At 42.5% G+C, this 25,794-nt stretch overlaps 2 protein-coding genes across 4 annotated transcripts in view; one reads left to right on the plus strand and one right to left on the minus strand.

Moving 5' to 3' along the window:
• Positions 1-17,101, plus strand: part of LOC311264346 (potassium/sodium hyperpolarization-activated cyclic nucleotide-gated channel 3-like) — a 27,441-nt gene extending 10,340 nt beyond the window's left edge. For both annotated transcript variants that reach the window (XM_084365150.1, XM_084365151.1), the window contains exons 2-8: positions 5,412-5,835; positions 7,684-7,845; positions 8,551-8,769; positions 10,256-10,402; positions 11,083-11,323; positions 12,534-12,698; positions 13,794-17,101. In XM_084365150.1, coding sequence (XP_084221276.1) covers positions 5,431-5,835; positions 7,684-7,845; positions 8,551-8,769; positions 10,256-10,402; positions 11,083-11,323; positions 12,534-12,698; positions 13,794-15,352 — 2,898 coding nt within the window. In that variant the 5' untranslated portion in view covers positions 5,412-5,430 and the 3' untranslated portion in view covers positions 15,353-17,101. The remainder of the gene's footprint in view (positions 1-5,411; positions 5,836-7,683; positions 7,846-8,550; positions 8,770-10,255; positions 10,403-11,082; positions 11,324-12,533; positions 12,699-13,793) is intronic.
• An 837-nt stretch (positions 17,102-17,938) lies between these two features.
• On the minus strand, positions 17,939-25,631 carry pkmb (pyruvate kinase M1/2b). 2 transcript variants are annotated; one of them, XM_084364104.1, is made up of 11 exons: positions 25,497-25,631; positions 24,007-24,185; positions 23,769-23,860; positions 22,025-22,156; positions 21,746-21,932; positions 21,373-21,643; positions 21,138-21,288; positions 20,906-21,058; positions 19,539-19,705; positions 18,588-18,769; positions 17,939-18,455 (listed from the first exon to the last, which is right to left on the minus strand). In XM_084364104.1, the coding sequence occupies exons 2-11, from the start codon at positions 24,155-24,157 to the stop codon at positions 18,349-18,351; spliced, it is 1,593 nt and encodes a 530-aa protein (XP_084220230.1). In that variant the 5' UTR covers positions 24,158-24,185; positions 25,497-25,631; the 3' UTR covers positions 17,939-18,348. The 2 variants fall into 2 exon arrangements, with proteins under 2 accessions (XP_084220230.1, XP_084220231.1); XM_084364105.1 differs by having other exon boundaries at positions 25,501-25,606.
• Between the last annotated feature and the right edge of the window lie 163 nt (positions 25,632-25,794).

Below are 25,794 nucleotides of genomic sequence, written 5' to 3' on the forward strand. Positions count from 1 at the left end.
GTTCTGTTCAATCACCGCCATCAAGGGATTTTCATGACATTTAACCTTGAGGCTCACTGTCACCATCACATTTTCACCGGCCAGTTGTACGCCCGATGTGTGTCACTGCAGTTTTTTTCCACTCATCTGAATTACACTTTTTTTTTTTTTTTTTATATCATTTAGCGAGGGCAATGGATTACAGAGAGTGCAGCAGGGGCTTGGAAATGGGGTAATCAAAATAGGGTAACATGACCATTCAAGATATTAGAAGCACACATCAGTGGAGATTATTACAGTACAATTAGTCTAATGGAGCAGAGATGGTGTGGACGGGGAGGGGGACACGCCACAAAACACTGGAGAGAGTGAGAGAGAGAGAGAGAGATTGAAATGAAAATGATGTTGCCGAGGAGGAATCAGGACATCCAGCTGTTTACTCTGCGTATAAGGCACGAGGTGTCATGACTTCGTGCTCGGCTTGGGTCACACTCGGAGCAGGAGCAGGTGCCCGTGGGCCTCTTGAGGTGAACGCTTGATCCTGCAGATCCCATTTCCAGCCACAGGTGTAAACCTTTGCACCATTAAAGGGTATTTGGGTCATTTTTGGCTTACTGATGAATCCAATCCTAATCCTGCAAACACTCAACTTCACCCTCTGATATCTGCAACAGTTGTGTGCTTCCATACTTCTGTGTGTGTGTCCATGACCGCTCCTCTCCTTGTGTCTCTCTGTCTTTGGAAGTAACTGCTGTCTTTTATTAAAGCTTTCCACGGACGCAGCGGCAGACATACTGAACTGGCACGCTGCGTAAATATGGTTAATATGATTGCTGGTGGGCCTGAGCCACAGTACAGGTGTGTGTTAAGCCACTGAGCTGCATGCAGGCTGTTGTGCTTCAGCTGCGCTCTGGCAGCAAGAGATAAGTATCTCTAGTACAAATGTGATCCCTTTTTCAGCTGTCCTGATTGATCTAAGCTCCTTTCACCATTTTAAGCCTTTTTGTGTTCACTTTGCTTGTAACTCCCCTCTCTCTTTGTGCGCTCATGCTCTTAAACGTAGTTGCACTCTGACCCAAATAGTGCAAGACTCCACTCTGGGACCAGTAAAGGTCCAGAGACCCCAGAACCGCCGGCTGCCTTTTTGATGGCAACACCAGATTACACCAGCAAGTTGTCTGGCCGAGCGCTGCGTGCACAGTCAGCGGGATGGTCTGCAGGGGACGGCAGTAATGCACTGTCCCCTGCAGACCTTCTTTTTTTTTTTTTTTGTGGTCCAGCTGTTCCAGTGTTCTGCAGCAGCAGCACAGTGACGTGTGCAGAGCAGTAATGCTAACTACTCAACATCTGGCTGATGGGAGCTGACTTCTGGAGATGACATGGATTCCCAGGAGATAACGGTGGATTTAGCTGGAGAGGGGAAGTGCAATTAGGACCAGTGTGTCACCGCAGAGACAACAGGCAGATGAGGAGAGGAATGCAAATGCTTTGTTTGGCAGAGAACAGCAGAAAGCTGATTAGAACAAATGGCCAGCCTGCCCCCTTACTGGGTCCCTCTTTTTGTGATGTTCTCCTGTGAAGGTTCGGTGTGAGTAAAGTGTGTCGGCTGTGGTCACATCTCTGCTGCTGATCACCTCAGCACATTGTCAGGAACACAACAGCCAGATGTTCCAGAAGTGGGTTTTTTGTGAAAGACGTGTCAGTTAGATACTCATCTTTTCAGTAGCCGTGGTTACATGGACAGTGTCTCTTCAGTCTGACTGAAATCATTCTGATAATATATCCCAACAGACTCATGTTGTCTAAATATAGATAAATCAATACATACTGATACTGAATGTTTGAAACACTTCTAATTTACATTTGTTTCAGTGTCTACACACCAGTACATCCTCCGACAGCTAGTTGACTCACTCACATTATTTGTAAAGGCCTAGTCTAAAGCGAATTAACAAATGTTTCTAAAAAAAAGTTTTTCTTTCTGCTGTTCTCTGGTACTGACCAAAAAAAGTTGTACTGTATATGTAGTTTGGCGCAGCCTTGTTTAATTTAGATTTAGATAATGCCCTCGATGTTATTCATGATTCAAGATGTTTATTGTCACTCCAGTTGTGCAAGCGCACTTTTGTGTACAAGAACAGTAAATAAGTACATATAATATATAAAAAAAAATAAAAATAAAAACAGATTATGTCAATTTTCCCCATAGTATCCAAACTGGTATTGAATAATCAATATTTTTCAATGTATTGTATCAAAGTTAGAAATTCGAGTATAGTGACAACACTAATATGGGCCCTAAATAAAGTGACCTGATTAGATGTGTTTACATGCCTCAAAGCATTTTATCAGAATAAAACTTTTTTGACATGCACAGCTGGTTCCACCAGCTGTGAAGCATCTAATCTGCCATAAGAAGTTTTCTTTCCAACTTTATTGAGAAAATGTATTTTATTCATTCACTCTGCCTGTTGATACAATTTTCAAGATTGTGTCCTGGGAAACGTTCGACCATCAAGGCTTCCAGCAATCCTTCAATCTTGTACAATCTCCAGTAGGAGACACTACATGATTATCGTGGACAAAAGAATTCACGCTAATGATTTTATCTCATTTAGTCTCCCGCGACGTGATTGTGTGCAGCAGTAGCACACACACTGTGCTAGTAGCTAGTTACTGCATCTTCTTCTTCTCTTTTCCATTTTCTTGCAGTTGTCAACCAGCATTAAGGTGCATTAAGGAAGGAATGTTAATGATCTAAGAGGTGCTGGAATACTTACACGATATTATCATAATCAATATTTCATATTTAAATATCATGGTTATCATCAATATCGGTATATCGCCAACAAAAACTTGCATCGGCCACAGACCAGTTCTGTTTTACAACCGCCATGTTTCTGTCCCTCAGGAAGCGACATCACATGAAGGGAACGTGCACAGAAATAACATATTTATTACAACAAAAAGAAATGATCAGATGAAGCGTTTACATGGTTATAAGGCACTCTTATTTCCCTATTGAACAGATTAGATAGCATAAGATAATCCTTTATTAGTCCCACAACGGGGAAAGGGGGTAGAAAAAATAGAGCATCGGTTTAAACAGTAGTAATACATAAGTAAGAAATATAAACAAATATAAGTAAAAATGCAGTAGAAACAATTTAAAACAATATAAATGAGAAACAAAAACAAAAATATTTACACTATTGCACACTGAGACGCAGAAAGGTCAAAGGTTTACACCACCTCTCTCGGTCTGATTGAAACTTTATTCAGACGGGATCACCCTCTTCTAATTAAGGGGGGCATTTTAGTCATGACATGACTGTGAGGCGTTTTGAGAAATGTCCTCTGATTTACTTTCAGCTTTCTTGTATGCAACAGTCGTTTGGCTCACACAGTGTGGCGACTGTACGGTGCCCTGAGAACCTTTAAGTGGTGTAATGCATGCGCCCTCGTAGGTGTGAGGACCCCCCTGCAGTTGTGCTGGCCCTGCAGGTGTGTCAGGTTCCTGTTGGATCGATCAGTGGTTAATTAGGTCTCTGAAATGGATCGGACATGCAATCACATGCATGCATGCGTTCTCATCTCGAACACACTCAGGATGGTAATTGGTAAACAAACACTCTCCATATCTCGGCTGGTGCTCGTGTGTGTGTTACTGTACGTGCGCATGTTTCCTGTGAATTGTAAAGTGCTCTGATAACGTCCTCTGTTATGCACCAGTAGTGCAATGATCATTCAAAAGCAGTGGAATAAAAGAAACAAAGACAACTGAGAACGAACAATATCCAATCTCACGATAGTAAACGAAGAGAAACAGAGGCTTTTTTTTATATTTAGCCCGTAACTGTTGGTTATAATTTACTAGATGTTTTTAATAAAGCTCTGAAATTTAATGAAAATGTTTTGGAATATCTTGAAATGCAATTTTGAGACGTTACCGTGAGAACAACTAAGAGCAGCCCTGCTTTTCATGCAATTATAGGTGAAATTGAAGCCTCTGCTGCTGATACTTGAGGATGTAGTTAGTTGTGAAAATCAATATTTCCTCATGAGCAATTCAGATGAATTCCAATAACGCATTTTCCTCTCGGTCCCCGTGGCCAGAAGCCCAGTATTGAACTGAATTAGAGAACTATTGTTGTTTCATCGTTGTGTTGCTTTGTTTATTTTCAGTAGCGGCAGTTTGTTTGCACAGTTTGTTTCTTCTCAGTTGAACATGAATCTGCTGGGTTTTCGAGTCACAGTGTGCGAATGCAATTTGCCCAGAGATTAATTTCTATTTGAAGTTCCTTCACGTCCAGAGCTGCTCTGAATATGCAGCACATCTTCAGTATGCACATAGACACTCACACTCAGGCTCTTGCTTTAAAAGTCTTCTGTGTGAACTGAACAGCAACTATTGATACAAATTATGTATTTTCATCATCTGTTCGAGTTCCTCTCAGAGTTTTTTCTACTGTTTTGATGAAAGAAAACAGGCTAAAAAGTTCAGACTTCTGATATTCAGTCCTCGCATTAGGGCTGTAATTAACGATTATTTTTATTTCCAGAACAGGGCTGTCCAATCTTTTTCCATCGGACAGAAAACTAAAACTTTATGGTTTTAAAAAGTAAGATGCAAAATGGTACAGACGCCCTGAGGGACAAGTGAGGGAAAAAAATCCTGATGATCCATTTTCTGATCAGTTTTTTCTCTTGTACTTCTGACTTAATAAATGTGAAAAAAAACAAAAAAGGATGGATAATCTTTTAAAGTTTTTTTTCACTTGCCTCTCCTCAGGGCTTCTGTAGTAAGAGGATTCAAAGTTCCCTAAATTGACAAATCAAACCTTATGGCGACCAGCTTTGGCCCACTGGCTCCACTTTTGGCAACCCTGATCTCGATTAATCAAATAAAGTGTACCAAACTGGTGAAAAATACCTTTTATAATTCCCTAGATCCCAACGTAACATACTGTATTCAAATGACTTGTTTTAGACCAAAACTCAAAGATATTTACGATCAAATATGATGAAGAAGAGCATCAAGTCCACATGTTAGAGAAGCTGATGAAAATGCTCAAAATGCACCTTTTTGGAACATTTCATTTAAGTTTTATGCAGCGTCCCAGTTTTTGTGAGTCGGGGTTGCATCACAATAGTTGCTGATTGGGTGCTCTGGTCACTTTTGCGTTTCTAGTTCGGGTCCATCTGGGGATCTTTGTTGCATGTTGTTCCCCATTTCTCTCCCCTTATCTTCTGTCATCTCATCGCTCTCCGGTGTGAAATAAAAACCTCACTTTTGCATCCTGACATAAAATGCTCAGCTCAGTTATTCTCTGATAGTCTGAGAGAAGTTTGCGATGGTTTATCCAAAGACCTAAAGGATTTAAATGACTCTTGGCTGCTGTTACCAACAATATGAGTTATCTGTGTTTCAGGTTCTACTGGGATCTGACTATGCTGCTGCTGATGGTGGGAAACCTCATCATCATCCCCGTGGGCATCACCTTCTTCAAGGACGAGCACACGCCGCCCTGGATCGTCTTCAACGTGGTCTCGGACACCTTCTTCCTCATGGACCTGGTCCTCAACTTCCGCACGGGCATTGTCAAGGAGGACAACACAGAGATCATCCTGGACCCGCAGCAGATCAAGATCAAGTACCTGAAGAGCTGGTTTGTGGTGGATTTCATCTCCTCCATACCCGTGGACTACATCTTTCTCATCGTAGAGACACGCATCAACTCGGACTTTTACAAGACGGCGCGAGCCCTGAGGATCGTCCGCTTCACCAAGATCCTCAGTCTGCTGCGGCTGCTGCGCCTCTCCAGACTCATCCGCTACATCCACCAATGGGAAGAGGTAGATCCTGCAGGGGCTTCACACTAGCTACCAGAGTGCTGTAGGGATGACCTATTTTTGTAGGCTAACCTGGAAGTTAGCATCGCTCCGGTTCTGGATTTTATGAATTGGATTATTGCAGGAAATAACCTCTGTGAGAAATACAAGCATAAGACACTTACACGTTTTGATCAGCAAGTAATCTAAAGAAGATGAACATCACTTTATTGGTTTTTGAAGTGTAAATCAGGGCTGGGCAATATATCGATGTCATATCATGATATAAGACTATATATCGTCTTAGATTTTGGATATTGTTATATCATGATATGACATAAGTGTTGTTTTTTCCTGGTTTTTAACGGCTGCATTACAGTAAAGTGATGTAATTGTGGGAACTTGTTCCTGGTCTACTTGCTCCAATACTTGCCCTAACCCACTTAGTCATTATATCCACATTACTTAAGATTATTCTTTAAAAAACCTCATTGTGTTAATATTTTGTGAAAGTAATCATCCCTACAGTGTTTCTCAAAATTAATATCAAAGTATTTAGTCTCAAATGTTGAGTTTTGATCGTCCTAGCATTTATGATGTACTTTTCAGGGGATTTCAAAAGAGTTATAAAAGCAGAGCAGATGAGTTTCCGTGTTTGGCGTGTTGACGTTTAATGTCCCCGACAACCTCTGTAGTGTCCCTCAGCCACTACACAGCTGCCTTTTTTAAGACAAGAAAAAAGCTTTAAAATTCAGGAGTGGGATGTGTACCGACCGATTTTTTGTTGTAGAACAAAACATAATACATTTTTCATACTTGTCTTAGAAAGGTAAATGAGTTGCTTCTATATTCTGCTTTGCTCGTCTCACTGATCACTCAAAGCTCTTTACAATACGAGCCAGCTCTGCCTTTTGGAGTAATTTGGGGCTCGGTGCCTTGCCCAAGGACGCTTTGACTCGCAGACTGCAGGAATTGAATCACCGACCTTCCAATCAGCCATCTAACCAGAAAGTAATTCATAAAACTCATATGACTTTGAGACGAGGGAACCGGAAGTGCAAAAATGTTAACTCATTTCTGTGTTTCAGGACTTAATCCTGCAGCGCTCTATAGAGCCTCAACAGTCAGCTGACTATTTGTCAATTACTCGACAGAAAATGAATCGGCAACAAGTCTAAGAGTTGCTTTAGTCATTTTTAGGAAAATATCCCAGAATTTCTCTGCTTCCAGCTTTACAGTGACAGTAAATTGAACAGCTTTCAGTTTTGAACTGCTGACTGGACAAAACAAGTACGCCACCCTCCTTCAGAACATGTGGGAGGAATTATTCACAGTTTTCTGACATTTTATAGAACAAACAGATTTATTAATTATGAAAGTATGATGAACATAGTGAGATGTGCATTGCATCAGTAGAAAACTTGAAACCTTGAACGTTGTCTGATTACCACGTTTCTTTCAGGGAAAATACACGATGCTGCTTATTGTAAAAAACAAAAGTCCATAATCTTAAAGCTGTAGAGTTAATTTGCTGGTTCCCCTCTGAGACTCACACACAATCAACTTACTTAACAGATACTTTCCTGCATTATCTTATTTCTATAATTCCAACAGAGGCTGCTCTCCCCACAGGCCATTAATGTTGCTTGCAGATGGTTACGCAACACTGAAACAGCCTCCGCTGGTCTGTAGAAGATTAAGAACAATGCTGTCTGGTATAGGACCCCTGCGTCCGTTGGACCGCACGGGGCCTGCTGTATATTTCAAATCCTCTGATTGCATGAGAGCAAATTGAAATTGTATGGATTTATTTACAAAGAGATGTGTGTTTGTTTGTTTCAGTTCCATTAATGCTGATAATCTGCGTCGCAGGTTTTCCATATGACCTATGATCTGGCCAGTGCCATGGTGCGCATCATGAACCTGATTGGTATGATGCTGCTGCTGTGCCACTGGGATGGCTGTCTGCAGTTCCTGGTTCCCATGCTGCAGGACTTCCCTCCTGACTGCTGGGTCACCAGAAACAAGATGGTGGTAAGTGGATTATTTATGAGTCAGACAGCATCCTAATGTGTTGCTCCTGAAGGCCACCCAACATTACTTTCTCACTATGAGTCCTGCATGAACACGATATTATTTCACATGAGAGATTTTCTGTCAGGGCTTTTTTCATCGGTTTGACAAAGGTGATGTCATCTATTTCTGTGCACCAATCAGACTTTAGTAACATTCGATCTGATGACAGTTTGGTGGATGTTTGGTCACTGTCAGTCAAATCAGATCAAAACAGTCCTGATGAAGCAGCTTAGCTGAGGTTTTGAATGTTAAACGTTCAATAAATAATACTAAAAGGGCAACTTCAGTAATTTTCAAATTGTAACCTAATTTCCTGTGTTTCCCCTTCAAAGTACATCCACTTAAAGTGACAGGCTCAGATTGTTATTGTAAGTGTCTGACAACGTTATAGAAAGGATCCTACAGAGATCGTTTTTAGTTTAACCAGAAACAGCTGCCAAATGACTCTCACCAAAGCCATCAGACTCCATTTGCAGAAACAGGAATTTTATTTGATTGATTGATAAACATAAATTTCAGTGGCAACTATTTTAATAACCGATAAATCATTTTATACATTTTATAAACAAAAATGACAGAAAAGTCTGAATGGGCTCACACAGATGTGCACCAGCTATGTGGATGTTGATAAACTTTCTCTTTCCTACTCTTTGTGCCTCGCAGAACGACACCTGGGGTCAGCAGTACTCCTACGCCCTGTTCAAAGCCATGAGTCACATGCTGTGCATCGGGTACGGCCTGTACCCCCCCATCGGCATGGCTGACGTTTGGCTCACCATCCTCAGCATGATCGTAGGCGCTACCTGCTTCGCCATGTTTGTGGGTCATGCAACTGCACTCATTCAGTCTCTGGACTCCTCCAGGAGGCAGTACCAAGAAAAGGTGGGTGTTTGGCTCTGCATGGCTGATTTTTGTCCCAAAAAAAGATTCCATTTTCTTTCAGCCTGCGAGAGCTGAAATCAGTGGTGAAATGTAACAAAATACCTTTTTTTGCAATCTTAAAAAGAAATGTAAAATTACAGGTACATCCCATTTTGATATGACAAACAAGAAGAGTGTGTGTGAACATAATAATACTTCTACAGTGGTGATTGAAGTGTGTATGAATATTTCAAATATATAAGCATACAAGGATCACAGATAAGTAGATAAAGAGTAAATTTAAATTAAAACGAATAAGATGAGGAGTAAAGTAAAATAGTAAATGAATAAAAGAAAAAGAATACATAACTACAGTAGAATGACACTCGGTGGAGTACATACCTCTGCCAAGGCCCGACAGTCCCTTATAATTCAATCAGGCCAAATCCAATATCAAATTAAACATATTTAAATTCTCTAGATCCAGATTTTTGTTTTGATCTGCATCAGCTCGTATTCCCTCATAGATACCAGACACCTAAATACATGCCAGATGTGTTAAAATCAAGATCTCGTAATGTTAAAGGGACACTATGTAGTTTTGGGTTTATTTAGTTTTATAGGTTTATTTATCCAGGAAAAAGTCTCATCGAGATCAAAAATCTCTTTTTAAGAGTCCTGGCCAGCAGCACAGCAGCACAGTTACTCAGCTGCAGGCATACAGCGAAGGCATAATAATAAGCAATGATGAAATAATGACAAGATTTTAAATGCATGACTTTTGCTTGTATCTTACTTTTACTTTTCAGTAAAGGTGTTGAATACACTGAAATGCAGTTAAAGTGGTCATGATGATAATAAGTGGGAAAGTATTTCATCCAGTAATGATGTGAAGACTTGTTAAGGTAATTTATTTGTCATTATACAACCAAGGGTGACTTGAAATTAAGGTTGTAGTTCCTTCATGCTACATAAACACATACATTTAGGATAAAAACATAAAATAAATACATAATAACCGCCTGGCAACAATCTTAAGTAAGAAAATGGCCCACAGATAGAAGACATCGAGCTTTTTGAGCTACTCTTGTGTCTGTTTTTAACTCAGAGAGGTGACTTACAGCGAGTAACATACACAGAGATTTGGTACACGGACGGTTCATATGTGCTTTGCTGGCAGAGTACACGGCTGAAGGACACACTAGTTAATGTTATTAGCTGCAGCCTGCAGAGCACAACTGTATCTGTCAGATGGGACAGAGGCACAGCATCGCTCTGTGGGCAGGTTTCACAGATGGCCTGACAGTTGACTGTTAACATAATGAGGCACATTATAGTCCACCTCTGAGCCAACACATCAATCAGTTTAATATATTCATTCTGACATGACTTTGCATTTTGTCTTTGCACTTACACTGCAGTTACAGTTATTTCTGTTGCGGCCGCTCACTTGACACTTTTATTGAATTTATCATTTTGCTAAGTGGACGTGTGTCTGTCGTTACAGTATAAGCAGGTGGAGCAGTACATGTCCTTCCACAAGCTCCCCGCCGACATGCGCCAGAGGATCCACGACTACTACGAGCACCGTTATCAGGGCAAGATGTTCGACGAGGAGAGCATCTTGGAGGAGCTGAACGAGCCGCTGCGAGAGGTCAGAAGTCATTGACCTCAACAATACTTCTGAGTCATCATAATGTTGGCTAAAAAATACACTTTAATTCCTCCTCTTATCATTTTTATCACAAACTATTATATTGTTGTCAGCAACTATAAGTGTTTATTTATGCATTTGTCAACAATTAGGACCCCTTTGGCTGCTGTATATACAGATAATAAGTAATGATATAGTAAAACACAATTGTAATAATAGAAAAAACTATTTTTCATCGGAGAATTTAGGATGTGCATTATTAACCACTTCAAAATGCCCTTATATCTGCTTACAAGAACATTATTGTGTGTTATAACCCATTTATTAAATGTTTATACAGTAGGTGAGTAGGGGATTAACGTCTCACAGAAAATATTTTAAATTTAATTTATTTTTTCAATTGTTTTACGGTTCTGAGCATCAAATATGTGAATTAATCAAGTGTTCTAAATGGTTTACAGTTAATTATTTGTCTAATCTAATAGGGCTCTCTTACTTTGCGCGATAATGTTAATAGTCGTGTAATCTGATTAGTAATGACTGGAGACTGTATGAGGACAGAGAGCCTCATTAACAGAGCACTAAGCCACCGCTAACCGCCCTGCTTTTATAATGATTGGAAATGTACACACCGACATGTGTTGCCTTAAATCTAAAACACTTTTTTCTGCCTCCTGCAGGAGATCATCAACTTTAACTGTCGTAAGCTGGTGGCCTCCATGCCTCTGTTCGCCAACGCAGATCCAAACTTTGTCACCTCCATGTTGACCAAGCTGCGCTTCGAGGTCTTCCAGCCGGGCGACTACATCATCCGAGAGGGAACCATCGGCAAGAAGATGTACTTCATCCAGCACGGCGTCGTCAGCGTCCTGACCAAGAGCAGCAAAGACACCAAGCTGTCCGACGGCTCTTATTTTGGAGGTAACGTCTGCACGCAGCCTGCTGTGTGGACCGCATGCTAATATATTCTGTAGCTGGCAGCGAGTCAGTTTGAATGTATGTGAAGGAGCAGGGATAGTATGATTTGTTTTGATTTATTTTTTTCTCCGGCACTCAGCAGATTAACTTCCCTGACTATTACAGCTGGGAAAAATTGTCCACATCATCTCCTTAAAAGGGCTCGGGACTAAGAGGAGCAAAGCTTTGTGATCTTTGATTCCATCTGTGGGGGTTTTCCCTTTTGTTAGCACCATATTTAAAGCTGAAATCCAAAACTTACCATTTGTTGTACCCTTTGTTACGTTGTCTCAGCCATGTCACTGTCCAGCTGTGAATGTGATCATCAAATGTAAACCAGGAAATGTCGATATTTAATTTACTTAACTTGCATTTTCAGATGAAAGCGGTGTAAGCTGGCAACCCGAGATTATTTCGAACCATATTTGAATGCTCAGCCATAATCCAGCATACATTTTTTAAACAAGAATGATATGTTAATCACAAAATGCTTTATATATTGTGGCTTACAGCTGCTCCAAGAAGAACAAACAGATTTAAGAATGATAAACGTGGACAGAAAATGTGTGTCGAAATCCAGCACATGGCAAAATAAATATGTCACAAATCCCATGTTGTCATGTGTAATAAATAGATTAAATTGATAAACAGGACAGGAAGAGAGAGGGGTGTGTGTGTGTATGAGTCTGTGTGTTTGTGTGTGTGTGTGTGTGTGTGTGTGTGTGTGTGTGTGTGTGTGTGTGTGGGTTTGTATATCCTCAATATGTCTGTCCTGAAAAATATGTCTACTTTTTTTTTTAAATGGCGCATTATTTTATCTTTCTGATCTGGCACGACGCACGAGGTCAGGACAAACTGTAAGCTGCAGAAATTGCATTAAGTGCTCCATCTGTGGGGTTCAGAGGCATCGGTCTTTTCATATTTTATCATCTCACATGAATAAAACTATTTTTTGCCTTTTCCTTTTATGAATGGATCTAAAAAGACAGAAATGTGGTTGTGATGTATCGCACGACTTGTGTAAGAAAAGTGGAACGTCATCATGTAACGATTAATATGATATGAAAATACCTTTTTTAAATGCTTGATGTGAAAATGCTGAGTTGCATTCTGCAGGACATGTTTTAAAGAACGGTTTAAATAATCTTTTTTCTTTTCTCCCCTCCTCTTGCAGAGATCTGCCTGCTGACACGAGGCAGGAGGACAGCCAGCGTGCGGGCAGATAACTACTGTCGGCTTTACTCTCTGTCGGTGGACAACTTCAACGAGGTGCTGGAGGAGTATCCGATGATGAGGAGGGCCTTTGAGACTGTGGCTCTCGACCGCCTGGACCGCATTGGTGAGTCCTAAATCCTCTCTATCAGTTTTATTGTGAAAGTTATTTTCATGCTGATATTTCATTTTGTCTGCTTCTATTCTTCAAATATGATTGCTTTTGTGGTAGCAGGATATTTATTTTTTATGTGCTGCTGGTTCTACACAGCCGTGTTGGCGGTGGCATTGGCTGACAGGATGTGCGATATGTGGGCTGCACATTCAAACACAGGATTAGGATTAGCCTGTCACGATAACTACGTTTAGTCGGACAATTTGTTGTCTCAGAAGTGATAGCGATAAAAACTATTATTGTCATTATAAAGACCATTATGTGCCTCTGATAATGAAAGCTTAACAATGCAAATGCACAAGCTTTTTTTTCTAAATATTCAGACATTGAAACTGTGATGTGAAACAAAATATTAAAGGGGCACTGAGTAGTTTTAGAGAAGAAATTCAAACTCAGAATCTTAATATTTACAATATTATTGAGGTTATAATACAAACGGGAATAGTTATTTTTCCATAACTGAATAAACAAACTGTTCTCAGAGCAAAAAAGGTCCAGAACACTGTTTGAAGCTAGAAAGGTGGCAGGGTCCACCAAATATAAACAAAGTAAAACAGAAATTGTGTTGTCCTTTAAGGTCAGTTTGTTTATTTAGTCCGCAGAAATGATCAAGGTAATGTACGTGTATCAATAAGCTGATAGGATATGAATGATGTTATTATCATGACAGGCCTACACAGGATCCAACGAAGCCGTTCATACAGTCGAGGTTGTATGAGGGAACATTTGGATGATTGTTTCAATACACAAAAAGGAAATATCACAAATCACAACACTCGCATTAAACAATGGATTCAATCTGAAGAATAAAGTAAATTCGGTCAGTAGTATTCTCTAACTATCATTAACTCATCAATAATGATCATATTTTGGATCTTCTTCAGGTTTTACTGACCATGAAATATGAACCAAATTAAATAAGACTTAAGATTTAATTTAGTTTAATTTTAGTGTACGCTGTTGAGAACTTGTCCTGATAATATGTACTATGTGTTCATTAATGAGAACAAAAAAGAAAGCATGGCCTTATCTGTGTTTTCTCAACAGGGAAGAGGAACTCTGTTCTTCAGCATAAAGTCCAGCATCACCAAAGTTCTGGCACTCTGAACTTCCAAGAGAGCGAAATCATCCAAAGAATAGTGCAACATGACCGCGACATGGCCCAGTGCACGCATCTGATCCAGACCAGCCTAAACCCTCCCCCTGCTCCCCCATCACCCACCCCGGTCATCTGGGCCCCGTTGGTTCAGGCCCCGCTCCAGGCTGCTGCTGCCACCACCCCACTGGCTCTGGCCTTAGCCCACCAATCCCAGCTGCCTCCGATCCTCTTCCACCACCCTCTGGTACCAGGCTCCCTGAAGGAGCCCATCACCTCAAGCCATCCAAAGAAAGTCCACGTTGGAGCGACGATGTCGGGCAGCTGTGGTTCAGGGCCCGGTTCTCCTGCCAGCGCCACCGAATTCAGATCTGGGGTTGAGACTCCCACCCTGACGTCCCTCAGGACACACCACCTCTCCGCTGGGTCCGTGTCACCCACCATGATGTCCCAGCCCATCTTCACCAGCAGCCTGCAGCCTCTGGGGCCACTGCCCTCACACCAGCCCCCGCACCATCTTCCACCCTCCAGCATGGCCTCAGTCTTCCCCATCAGCCAGGCCACTGTGTCCTACACCTGCTCCGCTCAGCTCCACTCTCAGCCCTTCCACGGTGCTATGACCACCCCACCACACCCGATAGGTTTACTCCAGCAGGGGGTGCCAGGGAGGCTAGTAGGGAGATTCCCAGCCCCCTCCGCCTCCGCCATAAGCCCTCTGATCTCCAGCTCAGTCGGCCCCATACTAAGCCAGCTGCAGCAAACCTCTCACGCCACTATGCAGCAGCAGATGGGGTTCAGTCATGACAGAGGAAGCAGGACAATCGGTGGTCTGAACCTCCCACATTTTCCCTTCATCACCAGCACCCAGTCGTCCAGTGGATGTACTCAGCCGGGATCTGCAGTCGGAGCTGGGGCCGCAGCCTCCCTGGCGCAGCACAGTCTTGCAGGTCTCCACTCTGTTTTCCTCCCCCAGGTCCTCCCCGAGCACTCGGCCCTGGCCTCTCTGGCCCAATATGGCTCCGCCGAGGACTCGCCCTGCTACACGCCTCCAGTTCACAGTCCCAGCAAACAGAGCCCTGTGAGGGGAAGAACAGTTTACCACAGTGAGCTCCCCTGCACCGTGGGCTCCCACAGCCCTCTAATCCCCCAGACTTCGTGCCCCACCAGGGTGACATGTACCCTCAAAGAGAGGGCCGAGTCCTCGCTGGATCTCTTTACCCAGGAAATAAAGACTATCTCAGGCTCGCACAGCTCTATACACCGTGAACGGCCTTTGGCCATGAGCGGCTCCTCAGAGGGGGCAGCGGGGGCATCAAGCCCCTTCTCCTCCCCCATGGCTGTCAGTAAACCCTACAGCCCGATCCTGGGTCAAGCCACCCCTGTCAATCGAACACATTCAGGGCCCGAACCTCAGAACCAGTCTGTAGGTGTCCGCTCTCCCCACGCTAGATCACCTGCTAAGATGTTAGAGACCGAACACAAACAGTCCAAACTTCCATCCAACTTGTGAGGTTCAGACACACCCTCCTTCAACGCCTGAACAAACGAGAGATCATCTCCTTGTTGGCATCGTGTAAACCACTATCAAATTTTAAAGTAGGAGGGTGTGTTACTCTAATCAGATTGGAGATCAGTGGTTTCATTTTTAATCAATGAATGGATTGTGGATAAAAATGGACAATGATGGATATTTTTTCTACAGGATGTTGCATCTTTGAATATAGTAATAAAATCCAAAACCTATTGATGGGTATATATAGCACCTCATAAAAATATCAATCGTTCTATGTATTGTATTATAACCACACTCTGTGATTTGTTATCAGTATTTGTTTGAACCCCATTGTCCAGGCAGTTTTATGTAACTTTTTAGCGACACCCGTTTAGTTTGAGATTCGTCCACGAGTTATGATTGAAACCAAAAACCATCGTCCCTTTTCGGTAAATCCTCCCCCCCCCACTTGAGTGTGTCGTGTGAATGCAAGGTTACCCCTGAAGAGATTAGAGGAGAGACAGACTGTGCACTTTGCTCGTTTCAGAGATCACCTGACCGAATGGTTTGATGACGCCATGTCTTCCAAGATAGCGTTTCAGCAATATTGCACGCCCGAATGGGTCACACAAATCAGATCACATTTAAAAAAAAAAAAACTGAAGTAATGAATGTAATGTAATGTTTGTCCGTCTGAGTTGGAGGAGTGGGATTAATTTTTGGAACGTGCAGAACTTGAGGGAGATGTTGGTTTTTCCGGAAAGTGTAATCAGTTTCAGAAACAACGCACACGTTTCCTGCTCGGGCGCATGGCGAAGCGCACAACCTGATGCCAACACATTTCAGTCTGACTCTGGTACAGAACATACACCTGAGCCATGGTTTGTGTGCCATCAGAACAGTATGCAATAATCTGTGTTTTTTTTAAAAAAGGTACTGTGAATCGAAGCACTTGAGTTTTTAGTTAGAGCAGATTAAAACAAGGGAATTAAATGGAATAAAAAAGCAACTGTGGATAATCAAACATCCTGAAACCAGCAATGCACTAAGACTGATCTGAATGTTTCTTGCACCAGTCAAAGGGCTAAAAGCAGTTACCTGGACGCACGGTTAATAAGGAACCCTGATGGGTCATATTGCTGCATATTTACCTCCTTCATTTTACATCATCTGATTGTAAAATTTGGCATCTGTTGTTGAACGATTGCTGCTTTGTGATGCTATGCTGAATCAATAAGATGTGTATCACTGACTGCTTTTTTAAAAATCCTTCTACTTGTTAATAAGTTCATGTGTTTAGATGATACTTCTCTCTCTCTCTCTGTGGACCTGCGGCCGGCGAGGAACTGTGAGCAGCGAGCCGGTCAGCAGGTCAGACCATCTGAGAATCCTGTCCAGTGGCTTTAGCTGCCTGGTTACTGAACCTGAGGTGTGCTGTGACCCACCCGCCCCCCCTCCGAGGGAATAGAGATACTATCAGTCACTAGCCAGTCACTGCCAATGGGCTCGATCAATCTCTCATTACTATTCTCCTCCGACCCTGCACCACTACACCACCTGCCAGAGGCGTCAGCTCGGCTTGAGAGCGAGGTTACTTTGAGTGCATTCAACTTAAGTGTGTGTGCAGGAGGAGAGGAGGTGTCAGTCATTCATGTATTTATATATTTATATCTCATTTCGCTGCCTTTTATCTGAAGAATCCATCACCTATGTATGTTAGGCATATTTTATTTTAGCTACTGAATTCAATGCAATAAAATAACATATGGTCAATGATGCTCGTCCGAGCTGTTGATTTCTCTTCAAGAGCAGAAGGAGCAGAATCTGATAAAACGCTGGTAAAGTTTCAGGCTTTAAGCCGGATTATGAATTGAGAACTGCCTGATGTTGTTTGGTGCCAACATCAAAATAGCCCAGATTATAATCTGCCAAATATTCGACTCGTCAGTACAAAGAAAATTATGTGCCGTGTTCATGGAGTGATGGCTGTTGGATTAGTATGTAGACATAGATATTTAATTCAGTGTTCCTGCAAGGCTTGGATGAAGCTGGCAGGTCGATCTGAAGCAGAAACAACTAGGTGAGCTCGTTTTATGACGATAACAGTATTATATAATAGTCTCATGTCATTTTTTCCTTTGAAGTATTGCTGCTTTTACCTAAGTACAAAACTTTAAAAAATGAATGGATTGGTTCACATCACGATGGTTGTATTCTGTCTGTATTCATTCATATGATTTTTATCGACACATGTACGTGTCCTTTGATTTGAGCAGACTTGAGTGCTACATGAACTCTCTAGGAAAATTAGAAACTTGTTAAGAAATAACCTAAACTGCATCTTCACCAACTTCTTTTGCTCATTCATTTTGGCTGAGGTTGGCATCATAGGTGACATTTACGCTAAGGACACTAGGACATGTCCCCACCACTTTTGGAAATGGTAGATTTAGTCCCCGTCACTTTTAAACGCCACGTCTGCGGTTTGAATCAGCCCTGGAGCTTTGTTGCATCTACAGTATCTACCTCCTTAGCATGAAAAAAACAATGTTTTCAAAATATGACTCTCAGTTTAGTGTGACAACAAGAAGAAGACAAACACAGTTGACCCCAGATTTCTTTTTAATGGAAACCAGTCATGCCAATGACTTTACAGTCACATTTTGTACCAACTGGAGAAGAAAATAACAGTACATTTTCATGTTTATCCCTGGGAAATTAAAGAACCAACATAACGTGTACTTGCACTCTATTCACCATGCAAACCGAGTCTGCACACACATGACAGGAGAGTTTCCACTAAAAGGTTTTGAGTTCAGTCTCTGGCAACAGGATTTAGACAATAAATTACAGATATGGATGAAAAGTGTTACTGTGACACCATCGAAAGTCCTTTGAAGGAGTTGGCCTGGTTTTTGGGTTGTTTTTGGAAAAGAAAGGTCCGACACGGGCGGAGGGGGGCCAGGTTACAGGAGAGGGGAGGGGGGGTGGTTACTAATGTCCTTTAATGAAGTTCAAGGAACCAGCACAACTCTCATAGTGTTGGTGTAACCGGCACCGGGGCGCCAACCGGTAACAACAATGGCCACATCACCAGACTTGAAGAATTTGCGGTGCTTGCCTATGGAAAGAAACAAGAGACGTGTTAATGGAAAATAAAGAATTAAGTAAAATACAGCCTTGTGACTGCAGGCAACACTAATTTTACTTTTATCCTGTTTGAGAATAAGTTAAACAAAACACAAACACGCACCATATTCCAGGGCAAAGTTCACACGCAGGTCAACATCCTCAGCCCAGACGTCGTTGGCGGCCTTGGTGTACAACACGGGGTAGACACCGCGGTACAGGTGGGACTGGCGGGCGGTCTGGCCACAGCGGGTCACGGCAATGATGGGGGCACGGGGCCTGTACCTTGACAGCATGTGAGCAGACCTGCAGGTAACAGAAACAAATTATTAGAAAGATGCATAATATTTCAATTTCAATGGCAATTAGGGAAACTTGAGCCCAAACCTAGACCTGTAATATCTGATTATCTGGAAACAAACTGTAATTCACAACTTCATCTTTCATGTTTATGTGGTGAACTCGTCAGGAAACAGTTAAGGAGCAACATCAGTCCAAAATTCACTCTCTTATAGCTCCGTTTTTGGTCTCTACCAACTCCTGAGGGCTCTTGCCGCTAAATGCTCTGCTATGTTCACCAGCTAGTTGCTACGTGTCTGTTTGCTGTTTGGTGCTGAGCAGGTAGCGTACAGTGGGTTTGATGAGTGTTTTTGCTGCTGTGCGGGAGCCGTAAGTGAACCGAAAAAGATTATTCCACAGAGTTTAGGGGAACAGCAGAGTCGTGACATAATGTTAATACAGCTGCTTTAATTATGCCATTATCTTCAGGAAATCCATCCAGCTGACAGTAGAACGTCCTCTGTATCATGTGTTGAGGAATGAACAGGGAGTTAAAATTAACTCATAAAATGTCAGGGTTCGGATCTCAAAAGGTCACGAGTGGAGCACAGATTGTGTGCCGTGAAAGTTGGCACACTTCATATGAGCCGAGGGCTCACGTGGGGGAGGGAGTGGAGGCGGAGGGAAGGAGAGATATTATAATACACCAGTTTCTTCGCTCACAGTGGGCGACGTGGAGGACATTATGACTAAGAGCAGTGCAGAGGAGTCTTACAGGAAGGACTTTAAGTCTCACCTGCCAGTCTTGGTGAGCACGATGATGGCGCTGGCGCAGCACTTGAAGGAAGCCTCAACGGCACCAATAGAGACGGACTCTGTGGGGTCACGGGTCAGATGAGAGGTGCGGCGAAGCTCCTCGAACATCTGCCTGTGGAACATGGCTGCCTCGGCCTCACGGGCGATCTGAACGTGCGAGAACAAAAACAGACGGATGAGAGTCGTGTCAGGCTGCAGTCACACGGCCAGCTTTAACTGCAGGAGTTAGTTTGTATTTTAAAGGACAAAACAAAAGGGGCAGTTAACGTCAGTGCCGAGGGCTTCATACCTGAAAGTACACTGAGACATGAAGCTAAACAACAGCGGCGGCCATGATGTCCAGGGACTGTTGCTGTGCACGGCAGATCCTCAGACACATGCTATTTGAGTAATATGATCACACAGTTAAAGCACAATGCAAGAAGACAAGAAGAGATGTTTGGTAGCAGATGGACGGAGGGAGGGGAGGGGTGGAGGAGGCAGGGATACACAAAGCAAGTCGAACAAATGCCAAACAAGCTGTTAGTAAAACTCAAGCTGATACCAACGATGTGCACATGATGTAAAAGCACAAAATATATCTTAGACCACAAAGCAAACATCATCTTCAAGTTAATTTCCATCATTTTAGTAATGTGTTGGTTGCTTATTATTCATGATCCTGGGGATGCACCAGTACAGGTAGAGCCTGACTGATACTCGATTTTTTGAGCTGATGCCGATATTAGGGAATAAAAACTTATTGACCGACATACTAACATTTTTTGATCCCTAAAATGGTGATGTAGTATGATGTCACAAAGCTATGCAATAAAGGTGCCACTACTGACGAAGGGAAAAAATGAGAAAACATAATAGGTCTCCTTTAATAATTAGAAAATAACCCAAGCATCTTTTTCAGTACATGTCGGAAAATATACATGCTGATGCCGATTTATCTGCGATAAGCCAATAACAGGCAGTAATATCGGCCGACTGATATATCGGTTGGGCCCCAATTACGTGATTGATCAGAAGATGACATGAAATTACCACTTTGTGGCTAGAATCACGCTAAAACATGGATTATTGTATGTTTTTCATGGTCAACGCATGACAAAGTGATACTAACATGACAATAACAAGAGCAGGACAACAGCTTCAGGCTCCCATAAAACAGTGAAGCTATGTATATAAAGCCCGAGCAGATAATAAGAGAGCATCAGTGCCTTGCTAGATCAAGTGAGTTTGGTAACTTTGGTCATTGAAAACAATTTAAAAAGTTTTTGCTATTGTTATGAAAGATGCACACTCACACTGAACACGATATGACACTTAATCAGTGGGATCAGTCCGAGGTGCTCTTACCATGTGCTGTGTGCGCACAGCCTCCAGGGGGTAGTCTCCCTTGGCGGTCTCACCGCTCAGCATGATGCAGTCGTTGCCGTCCAGCACGGCGTTGGCGACATCACTGGCCTCAGCGCGAGTAGGGCGGGGTTTCTTGGTCATGCTCTCCAGCATCTGAGGAGAGACAACGACATAACTCTCTGATACACATTTCTTTTTTTTAAATATTTTTTTCACAAAACAGGTAACAGACCTGTGTGGCGCAGATGATGGGCTTTCCGATCCTGTTGCACCTGCCGGTCATCATCTTCTGGGCGAGGAAGACCTTCTCTGTTGGGATTTCAATGCCCAGGTCTCCACGGGCAACCATGATGCCGTCACTAGCCTCCAGGATCTCATCGAATCTATCAGGCAAAAGAAAGAAAATCAGTTTCAGAAATTCCCCAAAGATTCAGATCTGTGCAGATTCATGTGAGGAATCCACTCACCTGCGCACACCCTCGTGGTTCTCCAGCTTGCTGATGATCCTGATGTCCTTGCCCTTCTCGCCCAGCGCTTTCCTGACAGCATGAACGTCAGCAGCCTTGCGGATGAAGGAGGCGAAGACCATGTCAACACCCTGCTCCACGCCGAACTTCAGGTCGCTAAGGTCCTTCTCAGAGAGAGCGGGCAGGTCGACAGCAGCTCCAGGCAGGTTCACGCCCTTCTTGCTGCCCAGCATACCGCCATTCTCAATGGTACACATCAGGAAGTCATTGCCTTGAGACACGCAGAAAGAGAAGATCATTTACTTCCACAAGAAAGATAAAGGAAATCTTCATTAAGGACGAGCCTCACAGGTGATTGTTTTTGAGCACTTACCGATTTCTTTAACCATGAGGGAAATCAGACCATCATCAACGTAGATGTGGCTTCCTTTCTGCACGACCTTGGTGATGTTCTTGTAGTCGAGCCACAGAACTTTGTCATCACATTTCTCTATGTACTGGTCGTCGAGTGTGAGCTTGATGGTTTCACCCTTCTTGAGCTCAACCTCAGCAGTGCCACTCTAAACAAGACCAGGGAGACAGAGCTTGTTCATTCTCTGCTTAAAACCTTCTTACAATTATTTGTGCAATAAATCAAGACATGGTGACTCACGCCCTTGATAAGTCCGGTCCTGATTTCTGGTCCCTTGGTGTCCAGAGCGATGGCCACTGGTCTGTACTCTAAAGATCCTGCCTTGAAGCTCTCAGTTGCCTCACGGACATTCTTGATGGTCTCGGCATGGTACTGTATGGGTGTTAAACGAATATTGTCACATTGAAAACCTAAATAAATCTACCATAGCTTAAAAAGTTACACTAGTTCTTTATTACTAATTACTAACTAACTTATTACACGTCTCCCTCTCTGTCTCGTTCTGTCTTGTGACGTCTTTTACATCACTTCGCCTCGCTACGTCTGCCGTGCTTGACACGCACTGACATCAGTCTTGAGATTGGCGACGTGCAATGACGCAAAATAAAAATAATCGATAATTCCCTTCAAAGGCATTGAAACTACAGTAACGAGCCTGTTTTGAAAATGTAAGGAGCAGAAAGTACAGATATTTGTGTTGAAATGTACAGAGTAAAAGTGAAAAGAAAAATAAATACTCAAGTGCAGTACAGATACCTGAAACATCAACTTAAGTACAGTCATAAAGCATTTGTACTGCATTACTTCCCACCTCTGATACTACGTCATAATACCTTTTTTTTATTTTGGCAGGGAAAGATTGACGAAACGTAAAATAAACAAAGAACAACATAAGGAGGACAAACTTGGACATGCGGTCACACGGACAGCACCGTACTGGTTACAGTAAATCTCGTCTAACAGCTGCAAGTCATTTTTAGCATGTGACATTGTTCAGCTTGTTCACACACTGTCAGGTCTTATAAGAATAGTTTCCAAAATATTTGAGCAATTGGGTGTTTGACAACTTTAATGAAACCAAGTACTTCTGTCTGGCTCAGAATTGCAGATTCAAAGTCTAATCTGTACACTGTCTTCTGTCCTCAGTCGATAATGAACGCTGGTTTCACTACATGCCTTCTACTCACACTGTTGCTGCCAGGCTGACTCTCAGAGAACTCCTATTTATAGCCGGACTGGCAACTGACACGGCAATGACACAAAAGTCAAATCTATTTTGCCCGTCTCCAAACAAAATCAAATCTCCACTTTGTGTTCTGGATATATGATAATCAATTTGATCATGTTTTTATTTAGCGGTGCTGAGCCGATACCTCAAGAGCCACTCTTAGAGTTAAGTTACATTGAAAAAAAACCCCCTGCTGTTAACCTTTAAACATCCAAATATCAACTGGGTGGTCATGTTAAAGCTGATGATGGAAACGACCTCTCATCCGCTCAGGTGACAGTGAAAAAGGTAAAGAGGCATGACTTTTAAAGGCGAGAGGTCACGAGTATAAGGTGGGCCAAAGAGTTGGCTGTGACTCAGTTCGCTCGCCAGATCACAAGCTACAACTCAGACCCGCCACTGAGGGGGTAAGTACAAGCTCGTAGATCACATTACAGCCGCAGACAGTAACCGGGCCACAAGAGTAATGTCACACTGACGGCTGCAGCTGTAAAGGGTAAATCCTCACTGAGTCACTTGTAGTGGGTAAAGAAAGTACGGCTGTGCTGATCTGTCTGGGTACATGCTGCACTTCTGCGCAAACTTAAATCAGTGAGGTCACGGCAGGTTTTTTTCCAATTCGACAGCCACTTGTAAATCACCTGCTGTGATGTCACCGTTTGGGAATCGTGTAATGCAAAATGGCCGGAAAGTTAAAGAGAAGTTTTGGAGATGCTGACAGTTATTTGTTGTATTTGCTGAATGTTTCTGACTCACTTCATGTGTTCCATGGGAGAAGTTCATTCTTGCAACGTTCATCCCAGACTTGATCATTTCCTTGGCCATGTCCACAGATCTGGAGACAGGTCCTGCATTGAGACAGGTGGATGATGGGATTTTACAGAAAACCACAGAGCTAAATATGAACTTTAGGAGGTCATATGGATGTTTTCAACAATGAGATAAAATATATAACATGACATGTTTCAACAGGGTTTGTATTCATGAGGCTGACCAATTGTGCAGACAATGCCAGTGTTGCGAGACACGGCAGGTTCAGAGTCAATGTCCAGCAGACACATGTGCTCGATGAAAGTATCGGCCATGGCAGCATGCAGCTGCTGGGTGTGGAGGACGGCAGAGCCTGTTTCCTTTGACTTCGACATGACTGGATCCGTGTTTCTAGGAACAATCCTGTGGAGACGAGAAGGTAACAAGTGCAATGATCATTAGTACCTGACAACTCTGTTATCATTATTGGATATTTGCGAGATAATTTCTTTCATGGGCCACAGACAGAAAACTATATCTGTAGAATATTTAGAGTTGTGGTCCAAACGGTGACACAGAGGCTCCTGACGCGAGAACTTGTCATAGAAGCTGCATTACGGTAACAAATGATCACATAAACATGACCACGTTAGTAGTCAGAGTATGAAAAATGAATCAGAAACTACAGAAAGATTCTATTAATGGAAGGGTACACACTTATAATAAGGTGTGACCTCCACCAGTGGAGAGTGACTGTGCTAGCTGACCGAACAGCCGGTGCATAAAGCAACAACGACAGTATGTGCCTGCCTGACTGCACTCTCCCACATTCCAGCGGGAGTTTATGTGCAGCTGAAGAAGAGGAGCTGGTTACTCCTCACAGAGGCTGAAGGTACCTCACACACACAAAGAATAACTCCGGTACACCACGATAAATAGATTAAAAACATTATTAGTGCTGCCCGGAGTGCGGCAATAGAGGTTTGCAACATGCATGGCGGATGTGTATTGTCAGCCAGTGCATGGAAACATGGTGTGTGTGTGTGTGTATGTGTGTGTGTTTGTGTGCTGCCCACAGCCCTTACCCAAAATAACATGGTCAGCTGAGAGTATTTATGGACTGTAGAAATGTATTAGAAAAAAATGTCCCAAAAATGAGAAAAAAAGGGCTGTATCTTTCTACAAAGTAATTCATGTAACAACTTCTAAAAACGAATCATTATGTAATATTGATAATATTGATTGGAATAATACTTTTCTATCGTTATTCCAAGGAGGAAGCAGCACTAGCATGAGTATGAGTACAGGTAAATAAATTAAATATACACAATTAACAAATAAATCAAAGTGAGAGAACTTTATGTGACTTTACTGCTCCTTAGTACAGTGTGCATAAAGGAACTGTAAGTGCAAAACAAGCACACAAAATAACACAAAAATAAAAATAGTGCACTCTCCTGATAGTCCAGATCAAAGTGACATTTTTTAAATACAGGACATTTGAGAATCTAAAATAGATGTTAGCCTATGTAAATAAGATCTATGCACAATTTCGTTCACAAAACTGTGAATGTTACATCAATAAGTGAAAGTCTGCAAAGATCTTCAAAAGAAAAAGTTAGTCTGGTGATTGAAAAGACGTTTTAAAAACATGATAACTGAAACATTATTAGAAACAGTACAGAATGTCCTCTCCTTTCTGTCATACAGCTGAATCTACTCGCAGTTACTCACCTACTGGGTAAACTTTGCAGGGACGAGGGCGCCGCTGGTCAGGCTGCAGGCCACAGCTTTTATCCCCCTCACTAACCGGAACTACTTCCCTGTGTGAACCGCACACGGTGAGACACGATCTAGGGCGCGGCAGTTAAGGCGAGATTTACCGTTTGGACGACGAGCTGAACGTATGTTCTTCACATGGAAGAGGTTTTCTATACGTAAATATCACATTTCGGGCCATAAGCACAAAAGTTTGACAATATTGAGGGAGGATACAGCGCAGGTGGCAGTGTTGTCCGGCTGATCACAAAAC

Source organism: Pagrus pagrus (assembly GCF_965226575.1).
Source record: "Pagrus pagrus genome assembly, chromosome: 10".
Taxonomy (NCBI): domain Eukaryota; kingdom Metazoa; phylum Chordata; class Actinopteri; order Spariformes; family Sparidae; genus Pagrus; species Pagrus pagrus.

Excerpts from the sequence above, each read along its gene's own strand:
- pkmb (XM_084364104.1), bottom strand. The coding sequence starts at position 24,157 with ATGTCGAAGTCAAAGGAAACAGGCTCTGCCGTCCTCCACACCCAGCAG. Across the intron at positions 23,861-24,006 it reads TGGCATTGTCTGCACAATTG|GACCTGTCTCCAGATCTGTG; the intron begins GTCAGCCTCATG and ends GTCTCAATGCAG. Across the intron at positions 22,157-23,768 it reads TCTCCCATGGAACACATGAA|TACCATGCCGAGACCATCAA; the intron begins GTGAGTCAGAAA and ends ACACCCATACAG.